Source organism: Neophocaena asiaeorientalis, unplaced genomic scaffold, assembly GCF_003031525.2.
Source record: "Neophocaena asiaeorientalis asiaeorientalis breed wild unplaced genomic scaffold, Neophocaena_asiaeorientalis_V1.1 scaffold149, whole genome shotgun sequence".
Lineage (NCBI taxonomy): Eukaryota > Metazoa > Chordata > Mammalia > Artiodactyla > Phocoenidae > Neophocaena > Neophocaena asiaeorientalis.
The window spans coordinates 1,720,522-1,747,954 of record NW_020174442.1 but is presented as its reverse complement, the minus strand read 5'-3'; the positions used below and the strand labels follow the sequence as shown (position 1 = coordinate 1,747,954).

At 41.6% G+C, this 27,433-nt stretch overlaps 1 protein-coding gene across 1 annotated transcript in view; it reads left to right on the top strand.

The window, feature by feature from the left end:
• Positions 1 to 27,086, top strand: part of MEGF10 (multiple EGF like domains 10) — a 346,338-nt gene extending 319,252 nt beyond the window's left edge. Inside the window, exons 16-27 of the mRNA XM_024757156.1 lie at positions 5,662 to 5,808; positions 6,999 to 7,133; positions 7,660 to 7,788; positions 9,148 to 9,276; positions 11,449 to 11,577; positions 13,771 to 13,899; positions 16,022 to 16,258; positions 17,343 to 17,470; positions 18,837 to 18,960; positions 22,696 to 22,740; positions 23,573 to 23,779; positions 25,696 to 27,086. Coding sequence (XP_024612924.1) covers positions 5,662 to 5,808; positions 6,999 to 7,133; positions 7,660 to 7,788; positions 9,148 to 9,276; positions 11,449 to 11,577; positions 13,771 to 13,899; positions 16,022 to 16,258; positions 17,343 to 17,470; positions 18,837 to 18,960; positions 22,696 to 22,740; positions 23,573 to 23,779; positions 25,696 to 25,880 — 1,724 coding nt within the window. The 3' untranslated portion in view covers positions 25,881 to 27,086. The remainder of the gene's footprint in view (positions 1 to 5,661; positions 5,809 to 6,998; positions 7,134 to 7,659; positions 7,789 to 9,147; positions 9,277 to 11,448; positions 11,578 to 13,770; positions 13,900 to 16,021; positions 16,259 to 17,342; positions 17,471 to 18,836; positions 18,961 to 22,695; positions 22,741 to 23,572; positions 23,780 to 25,695) is intronic.
• The last annotated feature ends 347 nt before the right edge of the window (positions 27,087 to 27,433 follow it).

Below are 27,433 nucleotides of genomic sequence, written 5' to 3'. Positions count from 1 at the left end.
ACACCGAGTTTGACCAGCTGAGTAAGGGAGCTGCTGCTTCGGACACTGATCGGTGATGCCTGAATTGTCATAGTAAGGGGAGACCCAACTTTCTTTGCCAAGTGACATAGAAGTGCAAATTAAAGTGCACATGAGTTTTAATCAACGTGCTTTGCACCCAATCAGCAAATGACTCGTTATTTGACCCTTTAAGATATTGGGGCAGGAGGGTGGGAAATGTGTAGCACATGCATATGTCTGTCTGTCACATGGTCTTGGGGGAGGGAGTAATTTAAAAGCAGAACATGGGGTCCCTAAAGTGAGGGTGGAGGGAGGGGCTCGCCCTCCCAAAAGAAAGGCTGTTGTAAAAGCCAAGCTTCCAGATCCCTAATCTACCTGGCATTCCGTTCTGTTTGCTTTTATCTGGGCCCGGACTAAGGCGGGCCATGCTCTCTGGTGTTTTGTGTTGCCACTGCAAATACAAACATCTCTGATGTACATTATTTATTTATCGAGATTTATTTTCAACTTGGCTACCAGTATAGCAGTTCCTTCTTCCTTTAACGTTTATCGTATCGAAAGAGAAAAATTTGATTTAACAACCACTTATTGACTATCTCCACGTTGTATGCAACCACAGTGCTTCGGTGCTAGGCACAGGAAGATGAGGTGGCACTGGCTCCTGGCCGGCAGGAAGACATTCATGACTCTCAGGGAAGGCATTGTGTGGGCAGAGGTGGATAGGCCAGGGAGTCACTTGTCTACACTGCCATACGCCTCTGCTTCAGGTGTCCAGAGGATTAGAAAAGCAGAGATAATATTATGACTAAATAATTTAGTTCCTCTCTCCTATAGTCACCAGGCCCGGTGATTGTTAACAAATCTCACTCTTTGCTCTAATAGATATTTAGTAGCTTGTTGCTCGGGAACAAGACATCAAATCAAAATCATTTCCTTCATTCATTAACGCCCCAAATATTGCAATACTTGTATAAGGAATATAAACAATTAAGCAAGACAAGGAGTTTGGGCTAGATCTCTGAGAGGGGAAATAATGACATCCCAGATGATTTATTTACTGCATTCATGCAATCACAAATGCCTAGTGAATGCTGATTTCACGTGGAGGCCGTGGGCATAATGCATCAGGCATTAAATGCACGAACATTTCTTTAGAGCTGCTTAGCTGAAGTTTATCACGATCACTCAGCCATTGCCTAGCAACTCATGAAGGCTATCAAAGAGCTCTTTGTCCTCAGTCCTGGCAAAAACAGTCCCGCACAGACCTCCTTATCAGTGTTAGAACATTTATCAGGAAAAAATGCTTCCATTGAACTAGAGAGTCCTACAAATTTAAAGATATCCCCTTCTGATTTTGTCCCTTCTTCCAAATAGTGCAGGAAGTTGTTTCCTGAATTAACTCATATTAAAGCCTCTATCTGTACTTTGATAAACATTCCAAAAGAATTTCCTTAAGATGTCCCATAATTCTTCTGTTGCTTTATAATCTGGACTAACATTTAAAATCACAGACCTGAGCTCATCAAAGTCTGTCTTGCCCAAAATAAGCAGGGCAGACATTTCTGCCCCCTTAGCAGGGAAAAGTCCCTATTTTAGGTACACTAAACATTCACGTGTTGGGCTTCCTGGTTTGAGTGCTCTTCTCATAACTTCTTCGGAGAAGCAAGGAATGACATGGTTGCTCCATACATTTGGAAAATGGTTCTGAATATTATGTTGGAAAGAGGAACTGTGCTTATTGACTCATTCAACAAACATTTATTTAACACCCTCCATGTGCTGGGCACTGCAGTGAACAAAAGCAGGCATCATCCGTCTCTCCCTCACAGAGCTGCCAGAATTCCTAAACTACCCTGGATGGAATATGGGCGGGGGGGGATGGTCTTTCACCTGCATTCTCTCCTGCACCTCTGTGGAATTTATCTTGCCCCCAGGTGCCATTGATTTCTTTCAAGACCTTGTCATTTTTATCACTTTTTACTTGGGTAACCCAAAATAGCCACCTGACATGTCTTCTTTCTTCCAGGCTCATCGTCTTCAAACCATCATCTTCCCTCCTACAAAGCACAAATCTAACTATGCCTCTCTCCTACTTAATTGTCCATCTGGTCTCTGTTAACACCAGGAGGAAGCTCATACTCCACAGCGTGGCATCCTTGGCTCTTCCCTATGTGACCACTGCCTGCTGCCCCATTGCCTTTCCTGCTCTTCCCAGCACCAATTTCAGCTGTCCCCAACACTTGTGATTTCTGAAGGATAGACACATACTTCTTAGGGCATGAACCTTGCACCCACCATTCTGTTAGCCTGGGACCCTCCTCCACCTTCACAAGGTAACTCCTTCCCTAATCATGATCCCCAGACAGTGTTGGATATGCCTGTTCTGGGGCCATTATCACTCTAGAATTGGAGGTCTTTCTTAGAGAACCTTTCACGAGCAAGCCAGCAGTTTCTAGACCCCTTGAATGTTTATTGAGCTGAATTCTCTTTTCTGTCTTTGACAAATAAGGAAAGAAAAAGACGTCTTATAGCACTCCAGCAAGGTTGGCAAAGAGTAGGATAAGAACAATGGAAATAATTAAGGAATAAAACATGTACACAAATACACACACACACACAAAACACACAGCCCCTCCCCCCCCCCAAATGGTTAAAGCAAACTTACAATTCCCTATCCTGGAGAAAGTTTCATTGCAGGGTTAGCCCTATATGGAGGTCATATCAGTGGCCATATACCAAGTGTGACCTAGAGAAGCACTTACCTCAGTACTACCTCCTAAATTTCAGTCAGCCCTACTGCCTGAAATTCCACAGCTAGAGATTTATTTCTTAGGCTTCTAACATGTGTGCTGTCTTAAAATACTAATATTTTCTAGAGAAGATAACACCTCAGCAATAATACATTTATCTTATCTTTTTCTGACTGTAGGATGAAATGAAAGATAACAGGAGGGCATAGAGGTCCAGAGGGGAGGAATAGCGATAGGAGAAAATGGTGCAGCAAGAGGAAAAAAGACAGCTTCGTGCTTTTTTCCTGGAGTTGCCCCTTGACTGAAACATGCTTTATATTTGTCTCCAAATAGATTTGGCATTAATATCTGCAAAATGATGACTCACTTTTACTAGTGATAGAGGAAAAAAAAAGGAATTGAATTTTTAAAGCAAGTTGGTAATAGAATTGTTATAATTTACTTGCCAAGGAAAGACTTCTTTGCAGCCCTAAAATAAAAGTTATTTAAACGTAAGCTTGGTTCTGTTGAAATATGCTCAGATGATTGGAGACAGAAGGCTTGATAGATGATCTCTAGAATTCCCTGTGATTCTCTGGAAATGAAATGATGGGTAAATCATGTGAAAAAAAGCTTATCTTTGCAATGGATCTCCTTGCTATATCAGGGGCCTTGTTACTTCTATGAAAATTACCTAGATAAAGTTGATTGTAACTGATGGTTATGTTAACCAGCTGGACAAACCTACTAGAGAGGAGGAAACAGATATGAAATAAAGGATCACTTTATTCTGATTTGCCAATCTGCCCTGGTGTCATTTTTCTTGACATGCTTTGATTGAGAATGTGCTAATTAATACATAAATCATGATAATCTCTAATGTGAAAAAGCAGCATATGCTTTTTGATCTAAAGTGTATTCCATCTTAACTGCATTTATTGTCATGTAGAGATTTGGTAAGTAGTTGATAAACTAAATCACCATAAATGGCTAAATCTCCACCTCCTGCAAACACCTGTCCCACAAAAAAAGTGTCAAAAATCAGGACTAATTTTCAGGATGATTTTCAGATTAACCAGATAATCATTCAGCTTCCACTTCTTTAAAATCCTAACTCGGATTTGCCTGGGTAGCTCTAGACCAAAATGGCCAGGGTTGTCTGGAGCTCTATGAAGCAGGTTTCCCATATTAGCTGCTGCTAAATAGGAGTCCTGGCTCACCATCAGAGCTCAGGACTTGAACTTGAATAGAGAGTGAAGCCTGTAGCGGGTTACCTTTATGGGTACTTCTTTCAAATTTGGAAAACAAACTTTAGATTTGCAGCCTCTTTCAAAGTGGTTTGCTCCTCAATCCATTTGGTGCTTCTGCCTAGTAGAGCTATGAGTCAAAACACCAGCTAAGGCTCTGGGGCAGCTTTAGCACACTTGGGGAGCATAGCATTTGCAATTCCATCTCAGTTTTTCGAACGAGATTTGAAAGAAAGATCAAATATTTGTGAACTCAAGAAAGAAAATATCATAGTAGGCCAAAATTCCGCGTTTCATTTTATGAGGAACACTTAAACCCCAATTGGCTTCTAACAGGCCTGCTTGCCTTTCTTCAGCCAGCAGCCAAGCTAAAATAACAGTCTGTTGTAAGTTCAAGCGAAACACAATGAGGTCTGTGCTTTTTCATGCCTACTTAACAGCCTGTACCATGCAGAAGACTTTCAGATAGAGAAAAAAAGGAACAGTCAAAAGTGGAGTTATTTCAGCAGAAATGACTGGCCACCAGTTAGCAATGTTCACTTTATGGTTTGGGGCTGCTTCTGTGTTAAGGTTTGGGCCATGGTAACTTTTCTCCTAATCAATTTAGGAGCAAAAACTTTAATACAAAACAGGGCCTTGTCAGCCTCCTTGGTGCGGGCGGAGTTCGTGTTCTGGAATCGTCAGAGTGGGAGTGGGCTTGTTCCTACTGTGTTTTCACTTGGTCTGAGGCCAGCAGTCTCCAGTTCACTCCTAATTATAACTCATTCTTCTTGCCTCTCAATGCAAGGAGCATTTCTTTGAGTTGTGAAGTATGCTGACTTACAAGAAGGAGCCCCCTGTGGCATTTCAAATACAGATTTACAAAAGAAACTTCCATTTATTTCAAATAAAACCTGGTTTTATTTTTATTTTTTGCAACTTTGGATTTTCTTTGTTTCCTTTAGGCATTTGTTCACTCATAACTGACTCTAAAGTTTCTCTATTTCCAGGTTGAGAGTTAAACACCTGCATGTGGGTTCATAATAATCAAGAGCTTAGACAACAGCTATGAGTAACTTCATTTGTGAAATTCTGCCTGTGTCTGCCCAATGGCAGATTAAATGTTTCAAGAGGAATTTGGTGGCACAGATTAGTATATCTTTCTGTCTTGCACACTATATTTTCAAAATATTTTAAGAGTGTGTTTATTTGTTTGCTCCAGGGGAAGATTTTCTTTATGTAACACAATTTAACCACCTTTTGCTTCACCTTATCTTTTTACACTTTGTCCATTTCTCCATAAAAACAAAGAATGGGGAAGGGAGGAAGTTGCTGGAGGCTAAAGGATATAGTATTTTTGATAAATTTTGCCTTCAATAGACAGAGCCCTTGGGCTTCTCCTCTGCTCTCTCCTCCTAAAGAAGAAAAATCAGTATAACAAAGATGTTCTATTTCTTCTCCTTTATGACGCCACAGAAAACAGTTCTGGGATTATTTTAATGTTATGACGATATGATATATGGTCCAGTACATGATGATGTATTGATGTGTATAAGTGGATTTTAAGCCTTGTATCATCCCTACTCACTGCTGCCTGTGATACCTCAGAGTCGATATGGTGACCTTGGTCCTGGTCTCTGACTTAGCATCCCAGGCGCCCGCCCCAACGGCTTCTCACTCAGCCTTGCCCATGTGCCTTGTTTCAGGTGTCCACTGTGACAGCGTGTGCACTGAGGGACGCTGGGGCCCCAACTGCTCCCTGCCCTGCTACTGTAAAAACGGGGCTTCGTGCTCCCCCGATGACGGCATCTGTGAGTGTGCGCCAGGGTTCCGAGGCACCACTTGTCAGAGAAGTAAGTGTCTTGTTAGACGGCGGTTTCCATCTTCCCTTCTCAGATCTCTGTGTACAGAATCCTGATCTCTGTCCCACCCCTCAATTCATAGAAGTGTTCTGTTGCGGTGGAGGGCAGGGGAGAGTGGCGTAGGTCACCCTGTCCTTTGCAGAGCTGTCCTCACTCGATAGCCCTTCCCCAAAGGCTTCATTCTTTCCAACCTTCAGGACTAACCTAACAGATGGGGCTTTAGCCATTTCTTCTCAGGAATGATTTCATTGCCTCGTTGGCATCATCATCAGTTTCTTGATCCCGCCTTAAATCTTGCAAATGGTGTTCCAGAAATCCATTGACCTGTAACTATTTTATTCAACCATTTTGGCATTGGCCTTACCTCAATTACCAGAAGTCAACATCAACCAAGCTTTGCGGCAAGTCATACATCCTTCTAGTAGTCTGAAAGCCAGTGCTCGGGGGAAAATAGGATTGCAGAGCTTAAAATGGGGGCTGATGACATTGGTCAACAGAATTTTTGAGTTAGGGAGTGATCCACAAGATTTCCCTCGATCTTTTAGTAAATGTAATCAAGAAAGGAATATATGACTAATTGTAAGATACATTATTCTATTTTTTAAATCATGATTTTTTGCATTAAGTGTTCTATGCTGTCATTCTATACTTAAATCCAAATAATGTCTTGGGAAGAGCCTAATTATAAAGCATTTTACTTTTTCACTTTTCAGTCACAGTCATTAACCTGGACCATTTTGAGGAAGAACAATCTTTTAATTCTGACTGTAGATCTATTTATTGCCAGAAATGACTCTTAAAGAATAAAGGATTAATGTGTGGCTTGAAAGTATTTATTTGGGCCTTGTTAGTGTTTAGAATTTTATTTATTTAATTTATTTGCTCAACAGAAATTCCTCAAGCCCCTGCTCTATGCCAAGCTTCGAGCTAATTGGGGCCATAAATGGGAAAATAAAGAGAACTAAGACATTTTGCCTGCCCTGAAGCAATTCAGAGTTTACTGGCTTCTTTTCATTATTAAAGAGTGCCCTCATTCCTTTTGTTGTTGTTTTATACTTGGAAAATTCTCAGTATCATTAAGAAGAATTTTTTTTTTTAACCTCAAACTTGAACTAGATCCTTATGTGGAATAAGAGAGAAACACATCTCCGGGAAGATAACTATTTCCTTTCTGTTTTCAGTCTGCTCCCCTGGTTTTTATGGGCATCGCTGCAGCCAGACGTGTCCACAGTGTGTGCACAGCAGTGGGCCCTGCCACCACATCACAGGCCTGTGTGACTGCTTGCCTGGCTTCACAGGCGCCCTCTGCAATGAAGGTAGGGTGCGCAGGCTTTGGGAGAAATACGTGGTGGTGAGCACGCCCCATGCAGCCTGTCCTCAGGCTTCCCAAAGGACACGTGCGTCTTCAGCTAGCAGCTAGCGATGCCTTCTGGTATGCTGTGGCTGCAGCTTCTGTAAATATGACTTTGAGCTTTGGAAAAGCTGGCTTGCCAATCCAGCACAATCTCTTTATTCTCTGAGCTGTGCTACTTTTCAGTTTTAATTGGAAACAGCCTTCCATGAAAAATCAATATGAGGAAGGATTTTGATTCCCTGAGCAAGGAGCCAGGAAGATTTCTAGAAATGTGGTGATGTCTCCTGATTTGTGTTGCCTTAATGAGGGTCTTTGGCTTCAGATGTTTGTAAAAATGAGCTCATTCAGGATGAGGGATGCTCTTGAGTGGAGGCAGTTACCAAATGGACGGCTGGGTTGATGACCTTTAAAGTCATTTCCTATCCGGAGTCTAGGGTTCTGTGAGATGAGATGTAATTGTGAGTTTCTGACCTATGATTTATTCACAGTGTGTCCCAGTGGAAGATTTGGGAAAAACTGTGCAGGAATTTGCACCTGTACCAACAATGGAACCTGTAACCCCATTGACAGATCTTGTCAGTGTTACCCAGGTTGGATTGGCAGTGACTGCTCTCAACGTAAGTCTTGTTTGGGAACAACTGATAAACCATTTATTTACATTTGTTTTCAAATTCTTTAGGATTGAAGTATGAGTATTTAAATAATCAAGAAAGACTATATGAATAATTATAAGATATGTTATTTTAATTTTTAAGTGGCTTTTTTCCCCTCAGTAAGAGTTCTATGCAGTGGTCCCGAATTTAAATCCAGCTCATGTCTTGGAAAGAACCTAAATAGGTAGCACTTTGCTTATTCACTAAAATGATTCTTCATTTGTAAAATGAGGGTCTTGTACTCAGAAAATCCATCAGAAGTTCATTCCAGACTTCAAGTGTCGGCTATGATTTTTCCCTTGCTCTTGGGCGAAAATGGTACACACAATCATGGGAGAAATTTTTTTCATTTTTTAATTACTTCATATTTATTTATTATCTTCTTGGGGCCATATTCCCTACTGGGTAACCATATAGAAATTGTGTTTCTTCTTTTAAGTAGTTCTTGAAGTGTTAGTATGAATAAAAAGTACTTCTTTGGTAAATCAAATATTTTACCCCATAATTTTAAAAGTTATTTCACAGATACTTTACCTGAGGTTCTGGTTGCTCTTCAGTGGGCGATGACCCCTAATGATTTAGTCTGATTATTTTCCACTTTGTCCAGTTAAGAGTTTTTACAGTAAACCAAGTCTTACAAACAAATGGGAACCTTCACATTTAAAACAAGCCTCTAGGGACAGCTCTAGAGTAGAGTGACACGTGCAGGTTTAGACATCACAGACGTGAATTATATGACCTTGGGTTCCTTAACTTCTCTCGAGTCACACCATCTTGTGCATATGGTCTCTGCTCAAATGTCCTCTCCTCAGAGAGGCCTTCCATAAAGGAGTAGCCCCCATCATTCTTGTCCCCCTTTCCCTATTTTATTTTTTCTTATAGTCCTTTCTGCCCTTATTTTTTTGGCCAGCTGGGTGGTTGGTTGGTTTGCCTGCCTCCCCTACTAAACTACAAGCTTTCAGAGGGTGGTCTGGACCTTGTCTTGTTCTCTGCTCTCTCCCCTGGGCCTAGAACAGTGCTGGGCATATATAGGTCTCAATGTGCGTTTGTTAAATAACTAAATCTGTAAATTTGGAATGATGTTTACTCTGCCCACCTCGCCCTGCAGTCTGTGTACGAATACCGTGTCTGTCATGATGGCTGCTGTCGCCATCAGCATTACCATCTGGAATTGAGACTGATGTGGAGCACGGTCTTTCTCAGTCCCTATGCTCACTGCTGACCTGTCACACGCGAGGAGCTGTGTAAGGCGGGTGGGATCCTCTCTTCGGGGTACTGGCCTCAGGACTCTCACAGAGCTCTCCATGCATGCTGTGCTTTCAGCCTGCCCACCTGTGCATTGGGGTCCCAACTGCATCCACACGTGCAACTGCCACAACGGGGCCTTCTGCAGTGCCTACGATGGGGAATGCAAATGCACTCCGGGCTGGACGGGGCTCTACTGCACTCAGAGTAAGTGGCATGCCTTCGGAGGCTCACCAAGGGGGGGGCCACCCCCGGGGACACAGCCCCGCCCTGCGCATGCATGAGCTGAGCTCCCCAAGGTTCCTGGCATTGGAGGGTTTTATCACCCAGTGACCCTGAGACGTCTAAATTCCTCTAGGCAGTTAAGAGATACCACGTTCCAGATTTGCTGTCCCTGTGTCATATCAGGACACTGAGGTGGAGCGATGCTATAAGTGACGGTGTGCAGCTTCTTTCACTTCTCTCCTTTCACCAGGCCCTATTTACATGGCTCAGATTCCCTGTCATTTATTCTGGCAGCACAAAGGTTAGGATAAGTGGCAGTGATGAGAAAGGAAGTGAAGACAACAAGCCTCACTGCCTGACCTAATGTGTGCTCCTGGAGAAGACCAATTCTGTGGGTCTTGAATTTTAGCGAGCTCCGGAATCACCCGGCTGGCTGGATAAACACAACTGCTGGCCCCGCTCCCAGAGTGATTCATTAGGTCTGGGGTGGGACCTGAGGATTCACATTGCTAACAGCCTTCCAAGCGGTGATGTCAGTCTGGCATCATGCTTTAAGAACCACTAGTTCTTTTTTTCCATTTTATGTCACACAATGTCTTCACTGTCTCTTCTTCTATGAGGTTTTTAGCGTCATAGGGTATAATGTACAAAGTACTCCACAGCTCAGTACTGTTGGGATAAGAAGACTGATCTCTGCCCTCTTGTCTTCAGTGGAATAAAGGAGGCAAGACAGGAAAGCATGTATTATGGTGATCAGTAATAATAATATATGATTTTAAATCACGGAAGTGAGCTGAGGAAGAAAGATGGGTCAGAAATCAGTCAACTCTTATTTAATACTAATTAGAGAACATAATTAGAGAACAGACTGAACAAGTCTTTTGGAAGTTTCTAGAAGGGGGTGTAGACCTTGAGCCGTGATTTGGAAGGAAAAATTGACGAGGAGGGAGGTTGTCTCAAGCATATTCTGCCAAGATTGTATATATAGAAAGTTTTTCAGCTCTTCAGAGAAAAGACAAAGGAAAAGTTATTGTGCGTAATTCTAAAATTAGGACCTGCTTCAATCAGGGGACCTTTTGAAGTAAAAGTAGCACAGCACAGTGGGAAGAACATGGGGTCTGGAGCCAGACCTCCCCGTGTTTGTATTGTAGCCCTGCCATCCTGCCATTTGCTGGCTGTGTGACTTGGGCTCAGTTTCCATCCATAGGGTGAGAATATCTATCCCTGTGTTTCTGGGTTATTGAAAAGATTCAATGAGAGGATGCAGGAAAAGAATCTGGCACAGAGTAGGTGCTGAATAATTATGTGGAAATGATGTCATTGCATGCTGGCATCCATGCTCTGCCTCTGTTTCTTGAAAGTTGAGCTTTCGTTAAAACTTCTATAAGAAAAAGGGAAGATTAAAAAGCACATGTGATGCTTGGAAACAGCCGTTGAGCAGCCCGCATTGAAGTTTTCTTGATGGCAGAGAGCCCTGAAACACTCTTGCAGGGCAGCTGCTGGCCCAGGAAAGCCCATAGGGCTGTGCATGTTCTCATCCCAAAGGCCCCAGTAGGGTGGGTCTTGAAAATTGTGCAGCAGTAAGAAGGCTTATTGCTTTTTTTAGCAATGCACATATGAAGTGCAGGTTTTATTAAGATCAGAATTCTACCACACATCTTTGCTAAAGAAGATACTATTACATAAGAGAGTAACAGATAGGGAGGACAGGGCTAGTAGCAGATTTGGAGACATTCTGTACTATAAGTAAAAGCATGTAGATAATTTTAACAAAGTACTCATTTCAGTCCATGGAATTTGAGTCCAGGATTCTAGTAGTTGACTGAAAAACATGAAAGGAAATGTCCCCGGACTTCCAGGGGTTGATGGAATGCTTTGTTAGAAGACACCAGCTTGCCTCCAGGGATACCAGCGATGGTTAAACCGCCCCAGGCGTGGAACTGCTCTTCTCCCTGCTCTTGAAGTACAAGTTCCTCCCAAGAGCTCCATCTTGGGACTTCAAAGAAGCCATTGTGAGAAGCTGCGATGTGCATTATTCTCTTTATTCTCTCTCTACTGGCTCAGCGTCCTTCAGGTTCAAACAAACATGTTGGAGGCGGAGCTGGGTTTCTCCTCAGCGGGCTCTTGACTCTGCTGTCCTTCCTTCTCGCACAGGATGTCCCCTGGGCTTCTATGGAAAGGACTGTACGTTGATATGCCGGTGTCAAAACGGAGCTGACTGCGACCACATCTCCGGACAGTGTACTTGCCGCACCGGCTTCATGGGGAAGCACTGCGAGCAGAGTGAGTGTGAGAGCGAGGCATCTCTAGGCGCTGTTATTTCCCCTATAACTCCTGACGATGCGAAGGCAGGACCCACAGCTTTGAGGTTGTTCCGCCTGATGGCTGGTCCATTAACAGCGCGGTTGACTTCCTTCCCCTCCCAGAGACCCCGCTACCTTGGGATTCTTGCTGGCTGTCCTTGTCCTCAAAATTCTTCTGAGGACCTGATCAGCGCTCTGGGTGGAGGGGGTGTGGCTACAAGGATGAAGACAGAATTCAAGTTTTCCATCTGTTCATCCTGGCTCTTTCTCCCTCCCCTTCTTATTTTTGGAATGTGGCTGCTCAGAGCTTTAAAAGAGGCAGTCAGGCATTCCTCACGGCAGAGGCAGTGCCAGGGTCTCGCAGTGGAGGGGTGTGTGTTCGGTAGGGCCAGGTTGGGTGCACCGGGGCAGAGGGGCTGGGAGCCCAGTGCCAGCCCCGCCGTGGGGGAGGGGTGAGTCCGTGCAAACACGGCCATGCTTTTGACAACCTTCTCTTGATAGTGCTTTTATACCGTTTCCAGTAACTACTCCTCATCTGAGTATTAACAGCCTTCCAGACAATATATTGCCTTCAGTTTTTTTGTTGTAAAACTCCCACTCAGGGAGCATATACTCTATTGGAATTCCCCATCCTTATGGTTCCATTTCTACCCCAGCAGCTGTGCCTCTGCTCACAGGGCTGTAAGAACATTAGCCTTAGACTGAGTATTTCAAAGTAGTTTATCGTTCCTTTCCTCTGTGACTTTCATTCAATGTTCAAGATGAATAAATCAGGTCTTAGGGCCGTATGAGGCTCACTCTTTCACCATAAATGACAGGAAAGGTGCAGGATGTTTACATTCTGCTTACAGAGGGTGTGCTCTTGAGAAGGTTGCAACAAAGATTACATGGCTGTAGGAGCAATGTGGCCTGGAAAGGTTGATCAGCAGAGTAGGACTTTGGCAACAAAGCACTACTCTCCCTCCACGACCCCTCCCCAGAACCTCACAGCACCACTGGACAGCCAGGTTTGCCTGGCTGTCTGTGTGCCAAACTCTAGAATATATCTGCCTATCCTCCCATCTAGTAAATAACAAGAGTGACATCCAGGAATCGGCCTGGACAGAGATGGCCCCATTTCAGTTTTGCACTGCTAGTTCATTTAATCAGGAAACAGATACTGAGTCCCACAGTTGCCTGCACACTGCTTTGTGTATATAAATATTATGTGTATGTGTATAAATGTCTAAACATATATACACATACCTATATGCCTAGAAACCAGAATAAGCTCTAAACTGACTTTCACTTGAATGCCAGAATGGTTATGGGCTTATCAAATAAAAACATTTTAAGTGCTTCCATGATGACTCTGAACATCAAATTAAAATGTCCCTATTTTTGGAGACTTTTCCTAATGCTCGTGTGTAAATAGAAACCCTGTGTCTGACAGAGAGCTCTGATAGTAATAGCACATTGCCCCCTGCTGCTCACTTTACGAAAAACATCAGTATTTTGTCATGATAATTTTTACATTTAACATGCCTAGTATATTCTTTGAAATTCATGCCCAACTCCTTTACAAGTTTTTACATCATAAAAATCTCACTACTTTAGTCTCTCAGTCTTCAACCTGCAAATCCAAATTTTGAGCCTTTCTGTGGTAAATGAAGTTCTTACCTAGAAAATTAACAAAGCTTGCCCTCTCCCTCTTCCACTGCTCCCAGCTAATCCAAGTCAGAATGTGCTGTCAGGAGGCTCCTAAAGCCTACAGTAAAATGTTCTCAAAGAAGCATCTCTAGTTTACACTTTTCAGTGCAGTCCCCTTCTATCCCATAGTTTTGCCTGGTGGAGTCATCTCAGATTGCCCTTAGTGATGATCTTCATCAGCTCCATTGGGGTTCCACAGACACTCTACAAAACTCCATCAGGGAGGTGGGTACATACAATAGAACCTGAAAGTGCCGAGAGCCGTGACGAGGACCTCAGTCTCCGGCCCTGTGCTGCCTGGCCTGTGAGTCCCAGCATGACTTGGCACACCAGCCAGCTCTAGGGCACCCTAGGTGGTACAAGTCTCCTTGGACAGGGATCCCCTGGAAGGGCTGGCCTCCAGGCACACCAGATCATACAGTAAGACCCTTGCCCCAGGTTCCCAAGGCTGGAGAGCTACATTGGACTCTCATCTTCTTCTCAGAGTGCCCTGCAGGAACATATGGCTATGGCTGTCGCCAGATATGTGACTGTCTGAACAACTCCACCTGTGACCACATCACCGGGACCTGTTACTGCAGCCCAGGATGGAAGGGGGCACGATGTGATCAAGGTAAGGATGCTAGTAAAGGATACTTACTCAGATGAGGACACTAAAGCTGAAAGAAGTTGAGTGATTTGCCCAAGGTTACATATATCTAGAATATGTTAGTGTTTTGATACCAGGTTTGTCTGATTCCAAAGCTCATGAGTTTTCCACTGTGCCTACAATTTTTTTCAGCTTTATTGAAATATAATTAACCTGTAAAAAGCAACACACACATATATATAATTATACTGTATATATGTATACACACACACATATATATATATAAAACACATATGTACAACACAAAGTATACAACTTGATAAAATCTGATGTATGTATTCACCCATGAAACTATCACCACAATAAAAATAATGAATACATTCATCAACCCCCCAAAGTTCCGTCCCTGCCACCACTAGGTCCCAGGCGATCACTGATCTACTTTCTGTCACTATAGATTAGTTTGCATTTCCTAGAATTTCATATACGTGGAGCCATACTGTACGCTTTTTTGCCTGATTTTGTTTATTCGGTATAATGAGTTTTGAAGCATGTTGCTGTGTGTATCAAGACTTCAATTCTTTTTATTGCTGAGTAGTATTCTATTGTGTGGGTATACTGTAATTTGTTGACCCATTCATTCACCTGTGATGGACATTTGGATTGTTTCCAGTTTTTGGCTACTGCAGGTAAAGCTATTGTGACCAGTAGTGTGTCAAGTCTTTGGGGACATAGGCTTTCATTTCTCTTGGGTAAGTTCATAGGAATAGAAGGATTGGGTCATATGGTATGTGCATGTTTAGCCTTTCAAGAAACTTGTGCCTGTGGTTTTTCACTAGGGTGTATATCACAGTCACCCGGGACTACCTGCAATAGACATAGTCAGTCCTACTTGGGCAGTTCTGATTCTGGGGTGGATGGCTCCCTTGAGAAAGATGGTTCTGAAGCATGGCCTTCAGAGAGCTCCTAGCGCATGTGGTGCTTTCTCTATGTCATAAACACATGGGCTGTAAAGGCTTCAGAAAATTCATATAGTGATGTAAGTGAAGTCATCTTAAACAGTAATCTATGTGGGTATTCCTATTTAACTTTCTTTCGTAAAATAACTTTGACATGCTCATGATTTGTATTTGACCATCATAACAATACAATGTCACATTCCACAATAACATTGTTGTTACAAATACATTGTAATCACACTACACTGGCCTTGGTGCCTGCCTTTTGGGGCAGGCTGTCTTATAAGGTCTAGCATTTAGAATCATAAAGTCATAGGGACATTTGAGCTGGAAGTACCTTCATGGAGGCCATGAAGGATGTATTCATTATTTCCTCTTTTACAGGTGATGAAACTGCAGCCTAAGAGCTTAAGGGAAAGTTCAGAATGTATGGATCAATTTTTTTAGATGCCAGGTTTCTTGATTGTCAGCCCCACTTGTGCCTTCACTTGATGGAACTCAAGGAAGAACTATGTAAAATGAAATTTTGAATTTTAATGAGTAAGGTTTTAGGGTGATGTTACCAGGTATTATTGGGACAGACCTTTCTGTCATAGAAAATACCTCATAGAACATATCTTCTGTGGTAAAAGGCTCATTGAAATTAGGATAAGACAGATCCTGATGGCAGGCGGACTCTCAACCACTGCACCACCTGGGAAGCCCTGGGCTAGATTTCTAATGGACTTATTCTTGACTGGAAGGAAAATTACTTTCCTCTTAGAAATGCTAAGGATAGACATATAGTTAGGCACTTGCATTAGCCATTCATAAACTTAATGTTGGATAATAAATAAAGAACAATAAAAATTAGATAAATTATTACCCCCAAGTAACTGCTGATCTAAGCGTTTGGTTGGAAATCTGTGAGAAGCTCTCAAACCCTACTGTTAAGTCTTTGGGTTCAGGAAATCCTGTCTCTTTTTTGAGGCTTAGAGAAGCCCTCTTCTGGGCACAGACAAGCCAACAACATCTGAACATGAGGAATGTTTGTTTTTCCTTCTCTGTTTCCAAAAGTTTCTAAATTGACATTTCATGAACTGAAAATATCCAGGCATTAGCACAGTGGGAGATTTTTGTAAATAGAGACCAAATATGTATCTGGCACATTGTCATCGTTACTCACATCTCTTTTTCTCCTTTTCTAGCTGGTGTTATAATAGTTGGAAATCTGAACAGCTTAAGCAGAACCAGTACAGCTCTCCCCACTGATTCCTACCAGATCGGGGCCATTGCGGGCATCATCATTCTTGTCCTAGTTGTTCTGTTCCTCCTGGCGTTGTTCATTATTTATAGACACAAGCAGAAGGGGAAGGAATCGAGCATGCCAGCAGTCACCTACACCCCCGCTATGAGGGTCATGAATGCAGACTATGCCATTTCAGGTGAGACTGGACTCACTAGAGGCATTTTATTCCTTGAAAAATGAGGCTTTGTCCTGGTTCTTTGAAACTGAGCATTTTTGGCTGTGCTGCCTGTTGTTATTGTCAATCAGCCTTGAGAAAATTTTATGTTTGGAGAAGATGCATTGTTAGAAATGCGTTTTATGTGACAACAGTGGTAAAATCATCACTGTTGTCTTCTATGAGGGATTTAAAATTGGATTCATTATATGGTTGCTTTAAGTGTTGGGAATTTCAACCTGGAAGGAGCTTTGCTGGGCACCCAATCCCAAGCTGTTGTCATATGTGGGGGACAGGGTGGGGAGAGGAGGAGGTGGCCATAATTTTATCGAGGTCATGGAGCAGATCAGGGATGAGGACCCGGTCTTCTGTCTCTGGCCTTGCATTCTTCCAAGGTGTCTTCCAGCCTGTCCTGGGGCACATGGGAATCATTAGCTGCACAGCAACCAAGTTATATAAGAAACAGTTTGGAGGGACTTGCAAGAACCAAGGCTGTTCTTTAAGAAAACTCTTTTGAATCTTCCTTTCTGTCACGAGACCCCATAAAAAGTAAATTTTTAAGTGACACACTCAATCCTGAGAAGAAGTAACCACATAAGTGAAGAATTTGGAAACTTAAGGTATTTATTAATTTGGGGGCAATCACTGAAGGATTTCAGGTGGGTTACATGTTTGTAAATAAAGTGATTCCGGGGGAATCCATAAAGTAGCTGATTTACTTAGTAGTGCACTTCTAGTGTGGAATATTGTGTCAAGAATTCGAGTGTTTAAAAAAAGAGGAAAGTTACAGCAGAAGTAGCTTCAAAGTGATGCCTTTCCAGTTTCTACAAGCTCCAAAGCAAAGAGCAGTTGTTGGTGGATACTTTCACACTTTTCCAGGAGGCAGGTAGGAAGGCAGATGCCTGCTGCCTCTAGAGGCTTTGCTGCATATGCAGGGCAGGAGGGGATTCTGTCCCGCCTGTGATATGGATGCAGTCCAAACATTTGTTCTTGTTATTTTGCTTCCCTCTTTCCCACGGGCATGTAGGGAGCCTCCCATCTTAACCATTTCCTTCTCTTCTGGCAGAAACCCTTCCTCACAGCAATGGTGGAAATGCTAACAGCCATTACTTTACCAATCCCAGTTACCACACACTCACCCAGTGTGCCACATCCCCTCATGTCAACAACAGGGACAGGATGACCATCGCAAAGGTGAGAGGAAATGGTCTAAGCCAGTGAGGGTGGGCAGGAGAGAGAGGAACGAACAAGCGTGTATGAGGGCTACTGTTTGCCAGCTGCCGTTCTACGTACATACGTCTATTATCTCATTTATTCCTCTAAACAATCCCATGGGTGTGTATTAGGATCTCAGGTTTACTGACAAAAACCCCTAAGTAATGGGGAATTTAAGTCACTTCCAAACATCGCTTGTGAGTGAGGCTGCCACGAGGTGAGTCATCTCACTCTCTCTACAACTTGTACAGTTTTCATGGCACTTCTTTGGAAAAATGTTTCTAACATTGCATGAGGTTCTAAAGTAATGTCTCAGACCAAACCTATAGCGGACTCAGGCCTGGGTAAAATTGCCAAGTTTGACTTTTGTGACCACCTGTCTTCTAGTGCCCTTTCCTGGCCACCCGTACTTGAGTAACGACAACAACAGTAATATGCATTTATTTCACTTGAACCACATGAAATTGAATTTTTGTGGGTCAAAAATTATCAAATAGAAACAACCTAATACTATGTGACAAGCAATTCTAATCATTTTACAAATTTCTATTTGTAAAACGATTAGAATTATTTAATCTTCACACCCGTCCTTTGAATCAAGAGTCATTATCCCATTTTACAGATGCCAGTAGAGGTTGGAGGCCCCAGAGTGGCTCCTCTGGTACCACCCAGTTCACCCCCAGGTCTCTTCCACAGTGCTCTGAAATCCCAAACATTTCTCCCTTCCAAACTGCACCTGAATTATATTTCCAGTCTCCGTTGTCTAATTCCAGCTCTCTGTTAGAAGAAAACCAAGCTAATTAAATTAATTCAGTTGCAATTAAATTAATGCAGCTGGATTTTAATTATAGTGCCTCACAGTTAAATAGCACTTCATATTCTCCAGAGATTTTGATATTTATCATACCATTTGTTCTTATTCCCATTCAGGGAGGGAGCAAAGTAGATCATCTTATCCTCATGCTTATGGCTAAGAAAACTGCTAAGAGTGACTCGTACAAGATCATACAGTGTTTGATGGGAAAGCTCAGACCAAGAATTTGGTTTTTTCAGTTCAAAGTTCCATGTATGTAAACCCAAGTAAGGTCTAACTGGCACAGAGGCGACAGCAGGAAATGGAGGAGTTGCGGCAGTGGAGGGAATGGTTGGGGCCGAGGGACACATACTCCTGCTGCCTCTAAGTCCTGCCAGGTCGGAAGCGGTCACCTTGGCCTCTTGGTTGCATCCTCATGTAAGGACCGGTCCTTGATACATGCCATGGACTTACTTTCCCCAGATGGGTAACACTTCACTGTGCCATATTGTATTTTCTCTTTAAATTTTTTGTTGTTTATATTTTTAACAGTCAAAAAACAATCAGCTGTTTGTGAACCTGAAAAATGTGAATCCTGGGAAGAGGGGCCCTGTGGTGGATTACACAGGCACGCTGCCTGCGGACTGGAAACACGGCGGCTACCTCAACGAGCTTGGCAAGTCCCCCCACTTCCCCACCTTCACAAGCATCTTTGTCTTTTAGTCACCGCAAACAGTCACAGATTCACGACAGTGCCAAAGCGATCTATTGAAAACATGCATGGAAAAACAAAGCCATAGGATTATACCTAATCCCTGTATGGGGCTTTTACTGTCCTAAGGGCTTTATTTATTCAACATTTATTGAGTTCTTACTATGAGCCAGGAATTGATAAAAAGAGACAAGGATCTCTGCCTGCTCGTAGCTTACATCCCACCTCTCCATGTATTAACTCACCTAATTCTCACAAGAACTGTTATAGGTACCATTATTATCATCATCATCTCCCTGTTACGGTTGCGAAACTCAGTCATAAAGAGGTTAAGTAACTTGTCTAAGTTCTCAAAGCCTATTAAATGGTGGAGCTGGGATTTGAACCTAGTCAGCTTGGTTCCAGGGTGTGTGCTTCTCTTTGTTCTCTGTTAATCTGAGGCACCCTCACTAGAGGCCCTTCCTCTTTTAGGTGAAGAAATAGAGATATCAATTAGATATCTAATAGTAAGTCAGTGGTTCTGAAAATAATAAGTCAGTGGTTCTCAAACGTCTGGGAATCGGGACCCTTTCATACACCCTTAAAAGTAATCGAGGAGCCCAAAGAACCCCTACTGACATGGGTTATATCTGCTGATATTTACCATATTACAAATAAAATCTGAGAACATCTTAAAGAGCTAGTTATTAATTTATAATAACATCTCATTTCATGATAACATAAAATACATTTTTATGAAAAATAACTACATTTTCCAAAATGAAACAAAAAAAATTAGTGAGAAGAGTGGCACTGCTTAACACTTTTATACATCTCTTTACCATCTGGCTTAATAGAGGACAGCTAGATTTTCATATCTGCTTCGTGTTTGATCAGTAGTGATCTTACACTTGGTGTGGCTCCTGGAAAACTCCAACATACACCTGAGAGAGAATGAGAGTGGAAAGGACAAATAGTGTTATATTATGATGAGAACACAACATTTAATCTCGGGGCCCTCCTGCAAAGGGGCTGGGGATTCCTGGACCACACTTAAAGCACTGCTCTGACACCCCATTGAACATGTGGTGCAGTGCCTTACTTTCAGGGAGGAGCGGGATGATATGGTAACTAACGTGTGCAGTGTCTTAGGGGCAGCAAACCCTTTCATATGTATTTATTTGGTGGTGAGGTTGCCAGGAAGTCCCATTAAATCGGAATTTCAGATAAGAAACAAATACTTTTTGTATAAATATATCCCAAATATTGCACGAGGCAAACTTATATGAAAAATTATTTGTTGTTTCTCTAAAATTCAAATTTAACTGGACCTCCTGTGTTTTTATTTACTAAATCTGGCACCCCCTACTGTGTGGGCCCTTCCACAAATCTTGTTTTATAGAGGAATAAGCAAAGAGGTTAACTCTCTTGTCCAAGATTTCATAGAAGGAAGGGGGTAAAATTGGGTCTCACAGTTGGTCTTCTGCCTCCCCTCACTTCGATCCTTCTGTGAATACCGTAGATGTCAACTCACCTGAGCCACATGGAGGAACCAACCCCTGTGGGCTCTGGAATCCCCTCTTACTATGGAAATGGAAATGTTTAAGTAGCAAATGAGTGCAAATTCTTAACTTTTATCTGCATTCTTCAATTGATAACGAACATTATCACTAGGATGTGTATTTCTACATACTTAGAGTAAAATTACTTACATACCAGATTCACATTATACTTACTGGTAAAATCACTTAACTTTAGGGAGGTTAATAATCTAGCTCAAAGAAGTACGTGAATTGATAATAGTAAAATACCACCCAGCACTAATGAGGGAATAGTTCTCTCATTCTATCTCCACTTAATGGAGTTTGTCCTGATTCCAGAACACAACACACAGTCACTGTAATTGTCACATATAAATTTCTCCGCTTTCTGTCTCAGTGAGACCCAAGGGACTGATTATAAGTAACATAAAATCTTCATTGGAAATTCTGGATCTCCTTGGCTTGTTCCCATCCAAAAGTAATTCTGCATTTAATATCCCTGTAAAGTTGTTGCATAGAAAAAGTCTTTTCTTACAAAGAACAGAATAAGGCACATTATGGATAATGAAGTGTGTAGTAGTTTTAAATGATGGGAAAGTTGTGATGCTGTCTGAAAGAACCCTGAACTTGACACAAAAGCTGTGAGATCAATTCCTGGTTCTGTGATATGACACCGTGCCAGTCATCCTCTCAAGACTGATTTGTTTGTTTGTAAAATAGAGATAAAGATCATGTTCTGGCTCATTGTATGAAGTAGATTAACTGGAGAATTTGAAAGTGCCTGTTCAGGGATTGGGACAGACAGGAGTTTATGAGGAAGCCCACCTGCTTCCTTGTTAAAACTGCACCCTGATCTTCCAGGACAGAGAAGAGGGAATCTTCCATGAGTGGCTGGTCTCATAGCCCCACTCTTGTTCCCTGATTTACTATCCATCCCATGTTGCTCCTCTCTTTAACCCCTTGGGGAAGGCTAGCCATTGCACAGCCAAGATCAAGACAGACATTTAACAAGACTTTGCCACAGTTTGGAGATGGCCAAGGGAATTAGGCAAAAAATAACATAGAGTTCTTTGATTAGGCTGCTGTCAGGCCATAGGCTGCCTGTCTTCACCGGGTCCTTTTAAAAAGTCCAGAATCTCTAAGACCACCCTTACTTCTGATACCAACTACAAGTTCAAGTGTCCTCAAGACCACCCACAGGATCAATAATTTGCTAGGAAGACAGAACTCACTAAGAGCTGTTATACTCATGGTTACAGTTTATCACAGCAAAAAGGTACAGATTAAAATCAACGAGGGAACAGACACGGGGCAGAGTCCAGGAAAGTTCAAGTGTGAAACTTCCAGTTGTCCTTTCCCAGTGGAATCATAGAAACTGCTAACTTTTCCTAGCAACAATGTATGACAAACTATTACATATATAGAATAGATAAACAACAAGGTCCTACTGTATAGCACAGGGAACTATATTCAATATCTTGTAATAAACCATAATTGAATATGAAAAAGAATATATATATATATATATAAAACTGAATCACTTTGCTGTAGCTCAGGAACTGACACATTTTAAATCAACTGTACTTCAATAAAATAAATTTTTTAAAAAAGTGTTACAGTAACTGAAGCACCATTCATTTATATGACGCTTCAGAGTTTGCAATGCCTTTCCCTATGGTCTATTTCACTTCATGTTCACAACAACCCTGTAAGACTTAGAAGGTGGGTTGCGTTTTCCCCATTTTAGACATAAGAACATTGAGGCTCAGCGAGTTGAACATCTTGTGTAAAGTCAAGTAGCTAACAAGTGATGAGATCCCAGTCCTTTGTCTCAGTTCTAGCCTGACAGTGTCCTTTCCACCAAGCAACCTTGAATCAAGTCTACTGATTCATCTGTGCCTCAGTTTCTACCCCATATTGACCAGCCTTTCCCAAAGTCACTGAAACGAGCAGGAGAATACTCAGAATGCTATATAACATTTTTTTAAAACTCTTAAGTACTGAAACATCTGGCACAAGTGATCTGGTGTCGAGGTTTGGAAAGCAGCATCCTTGGCTATTTCCTGCAGTGGGGAGACAGTGGGTATCCAAACCATCTTCTCCAAGGACCTGAGAATATTAGATGAGTTTTCTCTTTCTTTCAGTCCACACTGGATATTTTTTTCTTCCTTTGTTACAGGTGCTTTTGGACTTGACAGAAGTTATATGGGAAAATCCTTGAAAGGTATAGTATAAATTTGAGGAAGAAATACATTTATCAGAACACAATTAAAAAATTTTTTTAACTCAGAGACAGAAATAATTTGTTAAACCAGCGAAAGCAGCACTGTAGGGAAAATGGAGCATTGTTAGGGGGTTTAATTACTCCAGCAAAGACATGAGCACGTTTGACTGCCAGCAAGAGAGTGAACATGGGTGGATCCTGTTAGAGCAGCAGTCTTGGAGAACCAAGCCTTTGATTTGCTGGGAAAACACTCATAATTCCTTTCAAAGAAATATAGCTTGTGGGGAGAGAGAAATATGAAAATGGAAATAGCAGGGAAAAGAGGAAGAGATCAGCTTGGTTACACGTTCACTGAAGCCTACTTTTTGGAAGGAATTTGAGTAGTAACTTCAGGTGCCCAGACCTGAGGTTTTACAAAGAAGCCTCACAGCATAGTTGCCTTCCTTACCATGATAATAGTATCTTCTTATGCTCCTGGGGTCAGCAACAGATGGGGTCTTGACTGAAGGCTTTGAGGATTCAGAGACTATTAGTAAAAAAGAGTGGAATTAATTGTATTTGAGTGTGATAATAAAAATGAAATCAAATCCATGATGTTTACATTGGTCCTCACCTTAGAGAGGAGCCAAAATTACTTTGTGGATGGGTAATTTTATAGAAGATTCTCTCCAAAATACGTAAAAAATGGATGCCATTATTTTCATTGTTAAAAATTATAGATAACTACGAAGAAAAATAAGTAATGTGCCCAAGTCAGTTATCGCCAAGAAAATAAATGATGTTGCCCATGAAATAGCATTTGCTTTCCCCCCCACCCCATCTCTCTTCACAGACCTGGGAAAGCATTCTGAATATAATTCAAGTAACTGCTCCCTAAGCAGTTCTGAAAACCCATATGCCACTATTAAAGACCCACCCGTCCTTATTCCCAAACACTCAGAGTGTGGTTATGTGGAGATGAAGTCACCGGCGCGGAGGGATTCCCCATATGCAGAGATCAATAACTCAACTTCAGCCAACAAGAATGTCTATGAAATTGGTAAGTTTTCCTAACCAAAGAAAGAACCTAGTGAGTGGGAATATTCTTTTCAAACAATTTTAAAGTCCTTGAGAATACAATTGTTGCAGTTCACATACACTGTATTGAAAATAATGGTCTGTATTTTAAATGTTAACCTGTGTTTACAGTGTTCATATTAGTTGGTGTCAAATGAACTTTTCAGGGAAAATACCATTTAGAAAATTCAAAGTAAGTTTTTTTTTTTTTTTTTTTTTACCTCCCACCCGGTCATCCATCTTTTGTTTTGTAACCATAGTGAATATTTTAGCACGCATGTGGAATAACATATGTATCGTATTAGCGAATATGTCAAGTTAGCCAAAACAAACGGTTCAAGTGGATTAAACAGATGTTTCCATTTCCTGATTGCATTCATTATATTAATTTAATGCTTTTAGCAGGATTGGAACATTTTACTTTTAAATTTGTCTATTAGATTAGTAATACTCTCTGATGTGAATCTGATACAAATTGATAAGAATTCAGTTAGTATTAGAGTTATTTTGATTGCCCCTTGCAAATGCCATTTGAGGAAAGTTAAAACATACCAGAGCTATCCTGGGCAGAGCTATCCTGGGCTAGATAGTAGAGCTTTATATTTTCATTTTTCTTTCTCCATATCTTTCTCAATGTTTATGATTTAAGCCTGAAAAAAATTCTCTACTACAGTTGACCCTTGAGCAACATGGCTTGGAACTGCACGGGTCCACTTATACACGGATTTTTTTCAATAGTAAATGCTACAGTTCTATGTTGTCTGCAGTTGGTTCAATCCAAGGATGTGAGACCATGGATAGGAGGGCCAATTGTGAAGTTACGTGTGGATTTTCAGCTGCAGCGTGTTGGGGGGAGGGTGTGGAGCACCCCAACCTTGCATTGTTCAAGGGTCAACTGTACTTGTAAATGAAGTGACTTATTTAATTCTAGTCATTTGTCATTCATTTTAGGCCATAGACATGTCATGGAAAGACACGTAATTCTTTTTATAGTATTAAGACAACTTTTTAAAATGGAAGCCATAATGAACTACATTTATTTCTAAGAAGTCAGTAACAGTTCCCTTTTGAACTGTCCCCTAAGCCCACCACTGTGAGATGGGAACTCAACTGAGAGCCTGAGTCCTGAGTTCTAAAACTGTGCACTTGTTATGTGTTTCCATGAATCAAGTGACCCCCAGAGGACCTTGTTGTTTTACCTGTAGAGGAAGGGGTTTGAACTAGATTATCTCCAGGTTTTTGCAGACAGTGATTCATGTCCAGGGTTTCTGTATATTCCCTTGATGTCTTCATCCCAACCATATAGTCACCCTTTGTTCTGAGCATCGTTTGTGAGCGTCAGTGGGTCTACCAACCACAGAGTAGCAACCTCTATGTGATTATAAAAGGATCATTTGTTTTAAAAAGTAATATTTTCTTATATTTTTTTTTAAATTAATTAATTAATTAATTAATTTATTGGCTGCATTGGGTCTTCGTTGTTGCACACAGGCTTTCTCTAGTTGTGGCGAGCAGGGGCTGCTCTTCGTTGCGGCGCGCGGGCTTCTCATTGCAGTGGCTTCTTTTGTTGCGGAGCACGGGCTCTAGGCGCGTGGGCTTCAGTAATTGTGGCATGCAGGCTCAGTAGTTGTGGCTCATGGGCTCTAGAGCACAGGCTCAGTAGTTGTGGTGCATGGGCTTAGTTGCTCTGCAGCACGTGGGATCTTCCTGGACCAGGGCTCGAACCCATGTCCCCTGCATTGGCAGGTGGATTCTTAACCACTGCGCCATCAGGGAAGTCCCTTCTTATATTTTTATAAAATCTCCTCTGGTGTGTTTGATATTTGCAAGGAATGCCATATTCTATTTTTTTTTTTAATTTCCATTGCTGATCAGTTAATGTGTCCCTGGTTGTCACAGAACCTACAGTGAGTGTTGTCCAAGGAATATTCAGCAATAATGGGCATCTCACCCAGGATCCATATGACCTCCCAAAGAACAGTCACATCCCTTGCCATTATGACCTGCTGCCAGTCCGAGACAGTTCATCCTCCCCCAAGCAAGAGGATGGCGGCGGCAGCAGCAGCAACAGCAACAGTGAATGACACCAAAGGACCACTGGGTAGCCGCTGGAACCCTTTCCAGACCTACAGCTCGGTTCTTCTCCATCCTCGAGTTTGCCACCCTGTGTGAATGTTAATCTGCTCAGTAGGCAATTGTTGGACATGAACCAGAAAGCTCAAAACTGAGGGTGACTGACTGGAGGTCCTTTTTGTACAGGTGGCTCAGAAGGAGATAGCAATGTGATTTCCCATTCTTGTTAGTTTTAGAACTGCACTCATGAAGCATGACTTATTGTAAAATCTTGGCTAAAAGCATGACCGTGCAGGACTCTTTCAGTGACATGGGTTGCAGTGGACGTTGGTATTGTTGCTTGAAAAATTAAAATTTAAATGTTTTCTTTCTCATTTGCATTATAGAGCTGTACCTAGGATTGTGCGGTTTACCACAAAATTTACTTCATAAAAGTGTGAATCACTCAACGTGTAGAAGAAAAAGGGCCATCTTATTGAGTTCTTACTGTTTAACTTCTTTCAGCTGGACTCGGAATTGTAAGGATAATATGAGCCCAGCAGGAACCATTCTGCCGAGTGGCATTACTGGATAGACTCTGAATAAACTCTAGAGGTGGATAGCAAATTTAAATATGAGAACTTTAGACTTCTTTTAGAATGAGGAAATGTACCATTAGAATTACCTTAGAAATGCTAGAATAATTGCAGGAATCAATACGCAAATGTGCCAGGCAGAAGTGCTTCTCCTCTCTATTTGATCCTTGGCCCACTTTAGATACATGACATTATTCTGATTACTGTCCCCATCATACACATTCACCACTTGAGATCCGTAACATATCAATAATTATTTCATAAATATAGAAATGAAATAATTTTATTTTTGACAGATTGGATTGAATGAGTGTATAATGATTGGAAAAAGTTGTAAATTTTAGGTGTAAGATGATGCTTAAGTTTTGTAAACCATTAGTAATACAGGCTGTAATATAGAATTAGCAGAAAGTTTTGGTTAATTTTTCCCTAGAAGTGACCGAAATATTTTTGTGCATATTTGAGAAAAGGGCACTTTCCTTTTATTAATTGTTGATTTAGAGAAACTATGCTTAAGCTGGTCTTTTGCATTGCTAATATGACATGTACCCCATTTTTCATCAGTTTGTATTTCCATTTTTAAGTTGTATATTCTATGTTTTGTAGTGTTTGGATTGTTAATGAAAAAATATTATATGTTTATTGTTTCTTGTGTTATGGCTACTTTTGTTTTTGCTTGAGCAAAATGCACTGTTCTTGTTTCTTTTGGAGGGAGGAGATGAAAATATATAAATCAAATCCATTAAAATTGGTCATTACTAAAATAGTACAGTAACCACAAGTGCATGGCTTATAAGGGAAATAGAGAAGCTTTTTAATATTCTGAAATGGGGTTCCTTTAGATCCTGAGTCTCAGTTAAACCAAAGGGGAAGGGGGCAGGGAGACACTGTTACTGAGAAAGTACCACAGACTGGTCTTACTAAAGACCTTCATTAGGGTGATCACATGACTGATCATCCAAACTGGAGCACTTCTGAGAGTAAGTGAG